Below are 15,002 nucleotides of genomic sequence, written 5' to 3' on the forward strand. Positions count from 1 at the left end.
TATACACCAATATATATATATATATATATATATATATATATATATATATATATATATATATATATATATATATATATATATATATACACTATTATATACGCCAGTTATATCAGAATGGACTCCTCCCGTTAAAGGTTCAAACCTGGACTGACAGGAGCACTGAAATTTCTTGACAAGTCCATTACTCTGACCAAATGGCTACTAGAATGTTAAAAGTCATTGAAAGCCGAAGCTACTTCAATGACCCAACAACAAGCTGTTGGGAGCTGTGTAAGCTCCACATGCTGGGGACTTCCTGTCAGCTCTCCTTAATTTCACCTTGGGCACCCGCCTAGACCATCAAGCCCTAAATATTGGTGTTGCCCTGAACCATGCCGCCCCATCTACGGTATCACGGAAAACGGACTTGCTTGGGGAAGATGAAGAGTGGCTGGCTAATGACGTCATTGACCATTAGCGATGACTGTGCGGGGTTACCGAGGTGAGCACATTTCGGGATGACGGGAGGCGATCGTTTGAATCTCCTTGGGCGAAATAGTCAAGACCAGAAAGGAGCCTTTTAATTAATCCCTCCCTTTGGAAAATTATAGGTGATGAAAGTTGATAAATGAAACGAAAAACAAAAACACCCCTGAACTACTGGGATCCGTCGCCGAGGTAACGAAAAAGTACCCAGACTACGGGGGTCCCTCGAACAAATGAAAACTGACCCCCACAGCCTGGTTTTCCATTACCACCACACCATCCACCACCCCACCATTTACCACCACCACACCATCCACCACCACCACACCATCCACCACTACCACACCATCCACCACTACCATCACCACACCATCCACCACCCCACCACACCATTCACCACCACACAGAAGTCATCAAAATACGCCACTGACTGACCTGACGTGCAGGGTTCGAGCCTGCTGGTCGAGGCTAAGGGTACCATTGTAGGCATGGGTGACGTTACCCGGCTGTCCGGTCTTGTGCAGCTGCAGCAGCAGCACGTGGACAGCTGCAGCGTCGACAGCAGCCAGGTCCACCTCTGCGCGGCCCTGCACCACCCTCCTCCACTTCCACACCAACACCCTCCACTTGAGGTCGTAGTAGCCGAGGTTGGAGGCCGTGTCCATGGACACGGTGCCGTCCAGCCAGTGCTGGTGGAGTGTGAGCAGTGGGGTAATACTTGCGGTTAATGGGTCAGGTCAATAATGACAAGTGAGTCCAAATATTTCCCACCTATATACATAAATAGCTGCTTAATAAACTTCCCTAGTAATACATTGCTATGATGACTCGTCCTCTGTTACGCTTATAAGACTAATCTTTCACTGCTAACACTTAAATAGTTATTATAAACATTATTCCTTTATTGTTAAAATATGAAAATATATTATTATTATTACTAGGGGCGCGTCACCAGGGCGACTCGGTACTTGGACTACTCTTCACCCGCCAAACACACACCGAAACTACGACGTTGGTACAACGTTCGAACAAGTTTTAACACCTCCTAACCAGTTATAACAACCAATATAGCAAGTTGTAACAACGTTCTAATACGTCATAAACACGTTAAGCCAAGATGTAACAACTTTATTACAAGTTGTAACAAGCGGAAAATAGAGACAGTTTCGGTTTGTGTTTCCAGGGCATAAGCCTCGTTATTGAAGTAAAGTGCGGAGAAGAAATCCAACACATTAAATCCATTACATTTTATGTTAAACAACTTAATGTATTTAATTTGAATCATATTGTTCTGGGGACGCCAGTTGGAGCACAACCATAATGATTGTTTACCTACAACCACAAATTCCTGCTTAACTGTCATACAGTCCTGACCTTATTTAGGGCAGTGTTTAGGTCTCCGTCTCACAGTTTTCATATTAATAGTTTGGCCACAGCATTAATAACTAGGGGTAGTGAGAGCTGGGTTAGGCTGCAAGACATAACTAGGGGTAGTGAGAGCTGGGTTAGGCTGCAGGACATAACTAGGGATAGTGAGAGCTGGGTTAGGCTGCAGGACATAACTAGGGGTAGTGAGAGCTGGGTTAGGCTGCAAGACATAACTAGGGGTAGTGAGAGCTGGGTTAGGCTGCAGGACATAACTAGGGATAGTGAGAGCTGGGTTAGGCTGCAGGACATAACTAGGGGTAGTGAGAGCTGGGTTAGGCTGCAAGACATAACTAGGGGTAGTGAGAGCTGGGTTAGGCTGCAGGACATAACTAGGGATAGTGAGAGCTGGGTTAGGCTGCAGGACATAACTAGGGGTAGTGAGAGCTGGGTTAGGCTGCAAGACATAACTAGGGGTAGTGAGAGCTGGGTTAGGCTGCAAGACATAACTAGGGGTAGTGAGAGCTGGGTTAGGCTGCAAGACATAACTAGGGGTAGTGAGAGCTGGGTTAGGCTGCAAGACATAACTAGGGGTAGTGAGAGCTGGGTTAGGCTGCAAGACATAACTATGGGTAGTGAGAACTGGGTTAGGCTGCAAGACATAATTAGGGGTAGTGAGAGCTGGGTTAGGCTGCAAGACATAACTAGGGGTAGTGAGAGCTGGGTTAGGCTGCAAGACATAACTAGGGGTAGTGAGAGCTGGGTTAGGCTGCAGGACATAACCAAAACCCGAGGTAAGAACTCAGGCTCAGAGTCCTTGCTTGTTGAGAAGTAAGTCCCAATAAGTAACGTTGTAATCTTTCATATTAATGTTTGATTCATCGGCAGGAGAGTTGGTGAGGCGGCCTCATGGATCACCTCGTCATACGGGAGGCCGAAAGTTAACTAGTAACCTGCTCTCTTCTACGGACGACTATTCAAAGTTTAGGCTGTTTAAGAAATCAGCCAGACAGCTAAGACGGAACGTATTTACTAACCCAACTCTGGACACGTATTTTAATAACTTAATCATTTAACTCGGAATACTTTAACATTTATTATAATTTTAATTAAAAATTACAATACCTGTTCTATCTGTATAATAACACCACCAAACACCAATGTGGAATTGTTTGGAAGAATTCAGTAGCAAATGTTACAGATCATTCAAACTTAATACCAAATATTTAAATATAACATCCACTAACTAGAAATGAAATAAATATATAAACTTAGCCCACATAATCACACATCATAAGTGGCTCTTCAGCTTTGATGATTCCGGCTAGTGGTGATCAATACATAAACAACAGTGATAACAGTATTACATCAAGTGGTGCTAAACAACAGTGATGACAGTACTACATCAAGTGGTGCTAAACAACAGTGATGACAGTACTACATCAAGTGGTGCTAAACAACAGTGATGACAGTACTACATCAGTAGTGCCAGACAACAGTGATGACAGTATTACATCAAGTGGTGCTAAACAACAGTGATGACAGTACTACATCAAGTGGAGATAAATAACAGTGATGACAGTATTACATCAAGTGGTGCTAAACTACAGTGATGACAGTATTACATCAAGTGGTGCCAGACAACAGTGATGACAGTATTACATCAAGTGGTGCTAAACTACAGTGATGACAGTATTACATCAAGTGGTGCCAGACAACAGTGATGACAGTACTACATCAAGTGGAGATAAATAACAGTGATGACAGTATTACATCAAGTGGAGATAAATAACAGTGATGACAGTATTACATCAAGTGGTGCCAGACAACATTGATGATAGTATTACATCAAGTGGTGCCAGACAACAGTGATGACAGTATTACATCAAGTGGTGCTAAACTACAGTGATGAGAGTATTACATCAAGTGGAGATAAATAACAGTGATGACAGTATTACATCAAGTGGTACTTAACGACAGTGATAACTAAATTGCATCAAGTGGTGCCAGACAACAGTGATCACAGTATTAAGTCAAGTGGTAATAAAAACAGTAATGAGGGTATTACATCAAGTGCTGCTAAACAACGAGAAGCAGTTAAACACTAGCAAACTAATGGGTTGTGAGCCTCTGAGGTGATCACTGAATTACAAGGTATACAAGTACGGTACACCAATTCCTGGCTGCGCCACCAGAGAGTGCAGACGTCGGGTTTCAGCTGTCAGTAGTCGTCTGCCACTGCTGAGTGGTGGTTTGCTGTGGGGGGTGTGGAGCGCCCACTGGTCGGGGCTCCGCCTGCCGGTAAGGACGCGGCTGGTACTAGCCGTATTCGGAGGATCGACACTGTATGGCTGGATTTTTCTGCTGCTGTGGACTGGCCCGTTGTAGAGATTGCTCTCCTGGACGTCCTCCGTGTTGACGTCCCCGAGCTCCTGGGCCTCGAGAAGTTATCGCCTATCTGTGTTGCGGTGTCGTTCGCCACGTCACATGTTTACCAGGAGTTTGTGGCTCACTAGGATGGCCGCACGCTTCCTCTTCCGGCTTCGGCTGTGTCTGTGGAGATCTCGGATTCCTGGGGGCCCTTGTCGTTTGTGAGTGTTCACGGCGTGCCGGTGACCTTCCCCGAGGTGGCCCTCATGTCCTTGTTTACGCGATTTGGGTCGGTAGTGAAGCACCGGTTCAACATTTTGAGTGCGGGCCGGCTGAAGAGGGTCCGGCTGGGTTCCCGCACGCTTGTCATGCGGCTCACCACCCCTATACCGTCCAGGATCTCGTTTCGTGGGCTTTCTCTGCGGACCTTTTATCAAGGTCAAACCCGCACGTGTTTCCGGTGTGGTGCTGTGGGCCACGTAGCTGCCGGTTGCGACGCTCCTCGTGCTGAGGCCCCTTCGGTTTTCCTAGAGGATGACTTTCCCCGCTTATCTGTGCGTGTGGATTCCCCGGCGGATCCTCGCTCTGTGCAGGTGCCTGGTGTGGTTCCCGCGGCGGTTTCAGCTGTCGCTACGTCTAGACCTGATATGTTTGCCCCGCCGGTGGGCTCGGGGGACCTAAGGGCGCCTGTTTCAGACCTTCGTCATTCGATAAATGCGGTACTTGAGGTTATCTTGAGATGATTTCGGGGCTTTAGTGTCCCCGCGGCCCGGTCCTCGACCAGGCCTCCACCCCCAGGAAGCAGCCCGTGACAGCTGACTAACACCCAGGTACCTATTTTACTGCTAGGTAACAGGGGCATAGGGTGAAAGAAACTCTGCCCATTGTTTCTCGCCGGCGCCCGGGATCGAACCCGGGACCACAGGATCACAAGTCCAATGTGCTGTCCGCTCGGCCGACCGGCTCCCTTGTATCATGTGTTTTCTTTCTTAGTTTTTGTTGAGTATGTTTAGTTTGCATCCGTGTTTACTTATTTTGTAATATTTGTCCTGTATGTATTTATGTATTGTTTATTCTGCTGTTGTCTGTTTGTACATTGTGTGTTTCTTTTATAAAAAAAAGTACGGTACACCACAGAGGATATTTTGTAAGACCTCTATGATGAGTATACTCGAAAGTATTCCCCGCACCTACAGGTATACGCACTGGGAAGTTACATTAATTTTGGACTTTGATCAAGACTTGAGTATATTTTGGATAGTTAGTAAGCTGGGCTTAACTGGCCCTCCAGAGGTTGATGAGTATTACGTGTGAACAAAGACATCAACGGTAATTCTTGTATTATCATGTCCTTGTTTAGGCGCCATTTAGAAAATGCAGTTCAGCTTTGGTCATCAAATCTGAACTAATAGTTCAGATTTGAAAAAGTTCAGAATGAAAAAGCTAAAATGAAATGTACGTAATTCTACTGAACTTGTCGAGGATAGTAAGACAAAGACAAATGTATTCCTAGGTATCAGAAGCCTACTTTATTAAGAGCGAATAAGATAACCTCATTAACATTTTTATAAAAGGAGTTGAGTAGCAGGGAACATTAATACAACATACAAATAGATGAAAGGGCAAGATAACGTAGATAATAAATGTATCAAACCAAAATAACACGAAGTAAATGGATACAAAATGGTGAAGTTTAAGATTGAGAAAAGTGCCTGGACAACACCGTACAGTTCTGGTGACTGGACTATAAGCTTGCTACTTACCTTTATACCACTCCGGCTTCTAGATTTATAAAACAAATTAGCGATCAATATGCAAATAGTTTTGAAATTGGTTATAACAGTCGGTCAATAGATTTTACTGCAGCTTCCTGTTTTGTCGTTATGTTCTTGTATTTTACTTCAATACTAATAGTTGACATTACTTATGGCATCTTGACAAACAGCCATTGCTGCTTTACAACAACAACAAAGCCAGCTTTACAACAATAATAAAAGCTCTAAAACAATAATGATAGCTTTACAAGTGACATGTTTTACAAAACCAGTGATTGTGGACAACAATGATGGCACCTTACAACAGTGATGGCATATTTACAACAACAATGAAAGCAGCCTTACAACAATAACAGCAGCTTTACAGTAAGGGCGACTCGTGAGATGAGAGTAAGGTTAGCAATATATAAGCATACAGCAACAGGCAGCAGCTGACAGCAGCAGACAGCAACAGACAGCAGCACGCAGCGGCGCTTACCGTGATTTTGATCTTAGCCTCAGACCTGGAGACGCCGCCTGCAGCAGTGTGCTGGAGCGCCAGGTCCAGCAGTTCATCTCCCGCCTGCTCCGCGGTCACCACCACAGAGCACTGACCCTTGCCCAGGCAGTTCCAGGTCCCCACCAAGCTACAACACCACCAAGAACAGTCACAGGTGTTGTCTTATTCTTGCCTAAAATCATTGTTGTTATTATTGTTATAGGGAAAGGTTGTGGTCTATTGTGGTTTGCTCCTCAGCGGCTAGAAAATGAGTGACAAGTTTTGCAGTGCCTTGCGGAACCAATTTGAGCCCAGGAGCCGCAGACCTCTCTCTCCACACACTGAGACAGGACACACTACTCCTGCAGCAGTTGTAGGGGGAGGTAAGACAAACTTTAGAGTGGTTAGATTGTAGTGCCAACTCAAAATGGAAGGTCGTAAGGTAAACAGCCAACACAGAGAATGGGAGCAAAGGTCAGGGCCCAGTAACACAGAATGAGAGCAAGGGTCAGGGGCCCGTAACACAGAATGGGAGCAAGGGTCAGGGGCCCGTAACACAGAATGAGAGCAAGGGGTCAGGGCCCAGCTATACAGAATGGGAGCAGGGGTCAGGGCCCAGTAACACAGAATGGGAGCAAGGGTCAGGGGCCCGTAACACAGAATGGGAGTAGGGCACAGTAACACAGAATGGGAACAAGGGTCAGGGGCCCAGTAACACAGAAAGGAAACAAGGGTCAGGGCCCAGTAGAGCACTAGTATTAGGGCCATGTTATGACCCCACATACGTCATGTAAATATTAGTGTTAGTGTATGTGGAGGTCATAGGCTCAGTGACTCTATTTTCATAAGCTTACTCATATAGACACATTATTGTAGAGAATAACAGATGTTTAGGTTCATGCATACATATATTGTAGGTATACTTAAACGTCTCCAGCAGGTGTACCAGTTGTATATACAAATGACTTCTTATGTTTTCACACATATCGACGTATATGATTAAATACTTTGCAGTGCTGTATATAGATTATATTTTACTATGTACATCGGTATGAACTTATTGTAAATATGCTTACTGGGGTATTCTGTTCTTAAGTGGAACGAAGGGTGGAGTGACTTGCGAGGTTGGCAACACAGTCATTCTCGGGCGTCCAGGGGCCAGATTCATGAAAACACTTACCCAAGCACTTACGAACGTGTACATCTTTCCTCAATCTTTGACGGCTTTCGTTACATTTATTAAACAGTTTACAAGCATGAAAACTTCCCATTCGACTGTTGTTATTGTTATAAACAGCTTCCTGGTGATTCGGAGCTCATTAACAGTTTAATAATTGGAAACAAAGCCGCCATAGATTGAGAAAAGATGTAAAGGTTCGTAAGTGTTTGCGTAAGTGCTTTCGTGAATCTGACCCCAGGACACTGGCAGGTCACTACTCCCATGATTTCCCAGATAGGCTCTGACCCCAGGACACTGGCAGGTCACTACTCCCGTGATTTCCCAGATAGGCAGACGTCACACGTCTAGTCCTCTGGTTGTATATTATTGTGTATTTAATTCTTAATGTTAAGTGTCCGAGAGCAATGCTATATTGTTAGGCTGAGTTATCAGTAGGTCAGATGGTCGGTGATTGTGGGTACTATGGTTTATAGAGTATTGTTAGTGTCACAGAATGTTTCTGACTCCTCTGCCCACCTTTACGTGTCATCCTTCCCAACTGTTATGTAGGATAGTGTACCTCTGCGCCGGATTGGAGCCTGGTGTCAGCTATACCTATGGATTAGTCATTACTGATATGATTGCTCAATAATTATTGATTTGTTAGTTGTTAACTGATGTGTAGGTTAACTGACTTGATAGTTGACTGTTCGTCACTAAGTGGATAGCTGATTTTCTAGTTGAGTTGACAGTTAAGTGATCACTGTTGTATATGACCACTAGTTGAGCTATGTATTGACGCTCTCTTCTTTCTGATGAAAGTATCAGCTTTAGTGTGCATCAGTTATGTATATATGTTTTACGGTGGCTTTATTATATGCCCCAGTAAATTGGCGTTGTTGTAACCAGCCTTTTTTATTAATTCCCCCTAGACTCTTGATTGAAATTACCCAGGCTTTGGTTGGCCAGCGATACTGGGTTCATGAGGTCATGACAAGCTATCAATCAGCTTCCCCTAGGGGGAAGGGGGGGGGGAAGAAGGTTCTCTACACCTCCCTCCTCGAAGGCAGTAAAGGAAACAATAAGATCAGGAGGTTGGATTCCGCAGCAATGGGATCAGGACCCACCAAGCTGCCTCTCTAGGCAAGAGGGTACCTCTTCCTTAGAGAGACTCCCCTTTTTTTAACAGTGGCGAATCACTGATGAAAATTCGGGAAGATTGCTAATTTTGGTTAGTGTGTAATGACTGCATGCTGCTCCAGTAAGCAAGAGTCGTCGTTGTTGTCCTTGATATAGATGCCGCCACGGAAGTAGTACCGTATGTGACCCCTATGTACATGGGTTTTATCGCAAAGCCATTCAGTTCTATGAACGTCGCCTGTCGGCGGAAACTATCGCGCCTTGTATGTTCTGGGAGCTCCAGGAGTCTCTCGGTAGTAGGACTGGCAACTCGGCTTTCATTTTTTTGTTTTGGCAAAAATTATTGCTAAGCTGCCACCCGTTTTAGGAAAAAATCACGTTGTAGAGAGTTGTCCGTAAGGTAATATGTTAATTAAGGGTGTATCACGCGTCTGGCTGTGTCAAACAGCAGTTCTTGCATCCGCTTATAGTCGTTTATAGTTGTACTTTATTTACCATTAGCTCAATTACAACGAAATTTAACATTCTTATTCTTGAAATAGAAATAAGAAAGAAAACGAGTTATTGGCTTGCTGCTCCGCTCCCCCGCCTCAGTTCTACTTTGTGTTTTTGCTATTTTTAGCAAGGTTACTAGGAAGAGGCCAGCCTTGGGAGTTGTTGTTGTTGAGAGGCTATGCACAGTATATTCCAACATTATAGTGTTGCGTTACAACACTCAAGCCCCAACCCCTGGACAGTGTGTTGCGTGAGTGAGCCTTACCCGCCAGCCACTTTCAACTATCTTTAAAGTGACAATCTGTACCAACTAGGTATAAAAGATGAATTGGAGGCTCACTGGGTGGGTGTGTAGAGTTGCTGGCTTATGTGTGGCATGGGCCTCTGCCAGGAGCCACACCCAGTGTGTGTGAGTAGTGGAATGTGAGGCTTAGCAGTAACTTTTGGTTTTTGGAAAAGTTACTGCTGCATTCTTAAAGGATTATCATGGAGAAAATTCGAGGCAATTCGCGCCACTGCGTTCTTAAAGGATTATTATGGGGGAAATTCAAATAGTTTTTTCAGAGTTCAGTTTAATGAAAATATTTCAGTCTTAGATGTCGCTAAGTTGCCTGAATTTCCAGGTAAAGATTGTCAGTTTTTACACTTTAAACCCGAAATTTTTAAGAGACTCTTTTCTGAGAATATTGCAGAGTTCATATAATCATAGGAGTTCGTTAAGGAAAATAGCCCCCCTTAGCAGTAACTTTTAGTTGTATATCCACTTACTGCTGTTTCACCCACTTAAGACCGAAATTTGAGACCATTTTAAGACTTATGGTGAGCAAAACATGCAGATACTTATATATAACCTGTGTATATAGTGTAATAACAGCAAAACTATTTGTTTATTGTTTTATGAACATAATAATTGAATCACTAATATGCACACCATAATTTTGAGAACAGCGATGGTTCACACATTTTATTATATAAATATATCACAATTCACTGTATTGAATAATATTACTGCAAAAAACTAAAAAAATCAATCACATTGAAATAATTAAGTAATAATATATTTGTGGCAACTGCCGCCTGACAGCTCGAGCGGAGAAGACCTCGTCTGATGAAAGCTCTGTCAACACCCCTATTTTGCCAGACTTCCCTGCCCTATTGTGGCTAAAATATGCCACATACGATTTTTTTGTTAATTTTTCCGTGATCAGGGAACAAAAATGAACACTTTTATAAGATGAAAGAATTTTTTGGATTTTTGTTGTTGTTGCGCCTGTGGGTGTTAAAGCCATTTAGACCCTTAGAGGTTTGAGGGTTAAGAACGTAGTGGCAAGATTTGTTTCGAATTTTCCCCATAAGACTCCTTTAAGAATGCAGCAGTAACTTTTGCCCTGAATTTCCCCTATAAAAATCCTTTAGGAATGCAGTGGTAACTCTTAAAAATAAACAAAAGTTACTGCTAACCCTTACATTCCACTACTCATACACACTGGGTTTGGCTCCTGGCCGAGGTACACACAAACACACACACACACACACACACGGTTGGGTCGAGCCAGCCATTGAGGGAGGGTCGCAGGGTCGCACTCTAGATAAAGGCCAACATTTTTGGGTTAATTAAGGCTACAGTGATGGATCATAGATCTTGGGGTATCACAAAAGTGTATAACCGCCGCGAATAGGAAAAAAAATTACAGTGCAATCCCTAGAGCTTTGTGTTAAACAGTGAATTCGCCAGACAGGCCACGTGGGAGGGCCCATAAGGCTTTGTTTACATTTGGGCTCCAGTGATCAGTGGTGCAGTAAATTAGTGAACTGTAACACAACGATACAGTGACCGACTCCAGAGCTTTGTGTTAGATAAAGAAGAACCGCCATCATCAGTCTACTAGAACTTAGTGAATCACCACGTGGGAGGCGACAACGGATTACCATCGTCATCCATACATCGTCATTACTCATCTAGTTGTGTGAGCTCGGGAGACTGACTGGTAGGTACCCCTCTCTGGTCAATTAATCAGGTGTACAGAGTGAGGTAAAATATTATCAAATTCATGCTCAGGATATCATATTTATCTAAAATCTCAATGTAGCTCATTTGGGTAGAGGTTAACGCTTACGGGAACTCGTGATGCACGCACGCACACACACGCACATGCACGCACGCACGCCCACGTACGTATGCACACGCACATGTGCGCACACGCAAAAACAAACACACACACGCACACACACACAAACGTTCAGTCAGGGGAAAGAGGATTAACACCTTTTGTGGAAAGGGGATAAGACCTCACTATACTCCACCCCCTCTTACCCCCATCTGACCTGATCTGACCTGGTCGCCATCTCCGCCCCCTCCACCCCCCAGTCCCCCGCATCCCCCATATTCACACTCTCCCTCCTCTCTCTCTCACCCGTCCCCACTCTCTTCCCCTCGCTCCCTCTCCCTCTCCCACTCTCTTTCTCACTCTCTCTCTCCCTACCCTCCCTCTCTCTCCCTCCTCTCCTTCCTCTCTCTCCCTCTCCTTCCACTCTCCCCATCTCTTTCCTTTCCGCCTCTCTCTGCCCACACGCTCACACACACACTCACACGAAGTGTGTGGAGTGAAGTTTTAGTTTTAGGAAATTTTACGAAGTTTTAGGAAGTGATGTGGTGGAGGCTGACTCCATACACAGTTTCAAGTGTAGATATGACAGAGCCCGATAGGCTCATGAATCTGTACACCTGTTGATTGACGGTTGAGAGGCGGGACCAAAGAGCCAGAGCTCAACCCCCGCAAACACAACTAGGTGAGTACAACTAGGTGAGTACACACACACACCTCCCCCCTCTCCATCTCCTCTCTCTCCTCCCTTTCTTTCTCCCTCTCCTTTCTCTCCCTCTCTCCTCCCTCTTTTTCTCCCTCCCTCCTCTCTCTCCCTCTCCTCCCCCCCTCCCCCCTCACTTCAGTGAGAGGGTCAGAATGCCCCCACCCATCCATCACACACACACAAACACACGCATACCTATGTGTTTGTTTTTCTCTCATCCTCTCTCTCACCCCTCTCTCTCAACCCACTCTCTCACCCCACTTTTTCACCCCTCTCTCTCACCCCACTCCTACTCCCTCTCTCCCACAAACTCTCTCTCTCTCCATCCCCCAACCAGCTCTGCCCTCCTGACAAATCCTATCACGGCACAACTATAGGAACAGGGGCAAGCATGACAGCCAGAGGTACCAGGGGAACAGGGAAAAGTCAGGGTGACGAAATGAAGGAAATGTTCGCCCAGTTTTTGGAGGACATCACGAGTGAGATGCAAGAAATGATGCAGGAAATGAAGAACGAAATAAGCAACCTGAAAAGAGAGCTGACAGCAGCAAAGGAGGAGATAAGAGCCCTCAAAGAGAACGGTATCGATGCTGAGACTCAGAAAATCATCCAGGGAGAAGGTGGTAACAGTATTTTGGAAGAGAATGCCACAATAAAAGCAACATTTGCAGAAATGCTAAAAAAAATAACTCGGAAGTAATGTCTGCAGTGATGGAGGTGGCCATGAAAGCAGCCACCTCACAGGAAGCGGCACGCTCCACTAGCCAGCTGATGGAAAGGAAAAGATCAGTGGTTGCTGTGGGTATTAAAGAGCAGGAAGGCTCCAATAGGACAGAGTGGAATGACAAGGACAAAGTGGCAGTGAATGAAATACTGAAGGAACTAGACATGGAAGGGGCTGAGCATAGCATTGAGAAGGTTTTCAGGCTAAGCTGGTACAACAAAGACCGAGACCGTGTGATAAAGATAGTGTTTGCAAACGAGAACACAAAAGGAGAAGATTCTATCTAGGAAGAGCTACCTGCAAAATGTGGGAGAATTAAAAAATGTATTCCTCCAGAGAGACAAGACGAGGGAGGAGAGAGCCATGGCGGCAAAAGCAAGGAAGAGGCGCAAGGCGAGAGGGGAAAACCAGGAAGTCACAGCTCCCAACACAACATCCCCAGGAGCGAGGGGGGAACCCACAACCAGCTACCCAGTAACACCAGTGGGGAGGACAACCCCGCCACCCTCCTCTGCATAGAAAACCCCCCCTACCCCAAACCCTCCATGCCCCCACTCAAATGTTCAGCCAAATCTTCCTCCCCCCAAACCCAATCCCCACCCTTTTACCCCTCCCCTCCTCCCGCCAAGTCCCCCCTCCCCCCCTTTCCATCCTGTCCTCCCTCTCCTTTCACCCCATATTCTCCCTGTCCACCCCCCCCCGCCTTCACTGGATACCCTGCCCCTCATCCCAGTATCCTCTGAAACCCTGTTATCCATCTCACAGATCCTCACACCCATGGAACAGCTTCCCCCACCAGCAGAACACTCACCAAGGAGGCGATTTGAGAAGGGACAGAAGAAAGTGAGCCTCAAGGCAATGTACACTAACATAGATGGAATAACAAATAAAGAAAATGAACTTGGAGAATGGGTACTAGAGGAAGACCCAGACATAATAGCTCTCACAGAAACAAAGATAACGAAAACCATAACAAATGCAGTGTTCCCACAGGACTATTATGTTATGGGGAAAGAGAAAGAAGGAAGAGGTGGTGGTGGTGTAGCTCTGCTGGTAAGAAATGGCTGGGATTTTGAGGAGATGGTTATTCAAGGCTGTGAAGGTGTCAGTGACTACATAGCAGGTACCATAACAACTGGAGGGCAAAAGATTATAGTCGTAGTCATATATAATCTACCACCAAATGACAGAAGACCCAGACAGGAATATGATAGAAACAACATGGCCACTATTAACATAATAGAGAGAGCAGCTTCTGTTGCTAGCAGGAATGGATCTGGACTACTAATTATGGGAGACTTCAACCATGGGAAGATAGATTGGGAGAACAGAGATCCGCATGGAGGACCAAAAACATGGAGAGCTAAGCTGCTGGACGTGGCAACAAGAAACTTTCTAAGCCAGCACATAAAGGTACCAACAAGAATGAGAGGAGAAGATGAACTAGCAATGCTTAATTTGATATTTACCCTAAATGAGTGGGATATAAGGGAAGTTAAGATGAAAGCACCCTTGGGAATGAGTGATCACAGTGTATTGAACTTGGAGTACCTGGTAAAGGTAGGAATTATCTCCCCCAAAAAAGAACTAGGAAACAAAAGGCTGGCATACCGAAAGGGAAATTATGAGGAGATGAGAAGTTTCCTAAGGGAAATACCTTGGGACACAGACCCCAGAGACAAGTCTGTACAAGATATGATGGACTATGTTACCCAAAAGTGTCAGGAGGCAGTAAACAGGTTCATCCCGGCCCAAAGGAAAAAAACCGAGAAGCAACAGAAGAATCTATGGTATAATAGGGCATGTATGGAAGCGAAAAAACTGAGCAAAAGAGTGTGGAGGAACTTCCGGAATAACAGAACACCAGAAAGTAGAGAGAGATACCAGAGAACCAGGAATGAGTATGTCAGGGTGAGAAGAGAAGCAGAGAAAACTATGAAAAGGATATAGCAAACAAAGCCAAGACCGAACCAAAGCTACTCCACAGTCACATCAGAAGGAAAACAACAGTGAAAGAACAGGTAGTGAAACTTAGAACAGGCGAGGACAGGTATACAGAGAATGACAGAGAGGTGTGTGAAGAACTCAACAAGAGGTTCCAGGAGGTCTTCACAACAGAACAAGGTGAGGTCACTGTGCTAGGAGAAAGGGAGGTAAACCAGGCGGCCTTGGAAGAGTTTGAAATTACGAGAGAGGAGGTCAAGAAACACCTGTTGGATC

The 15,002-nt window shown here is 45.0% G+C and overlaps 1 protein-coding gene across 2 annotated transcripts in view; it reads right to left on the bottom strand.

The window, feature by feature from the left end:
* Window positions 1–15,002, bottom strand: part of LOC123753944 (uncharacterized) — a 260,619-nt gene that overhangs the window by 117,916 nt on the left and 127,701 nt on the right. For both annotated transcript variants that reach the window (XM_069308142.1, XM_069308152.1), the window contains 2 exons: window positions 6,454–6,601; window positions 901–1,154 (listed from right to left, as the gene is read on the bottom strand). In XM_069308142.1, coding sequence (XP_069164243.1) covers window positions 901–1,154; window positions 6,454–6,601 — 402 coding nt within the window. The remainder of the gene's footprint in view (window positions 1–900; window positions 1,155–6,453; window positions 6,602–15,002) is intronic.

The sequence above is a fragment of the Procambarus clarkii genome, chromosome 6 (genome assembly GCF_040958095.1).
Source record: "Procambarus clarkii isolate CNS0578487 chromosome 6, FALCON_Pclarkii_2.0, whole genome shotgun sequence".
Taxonomy (NCBI): domain Eukaryota; kingdom Metazoa; phylum Arthropoda; class Malacostraca; order Decapoda; family Cambaridae; genus Procambarus; species Procambarus clarkii.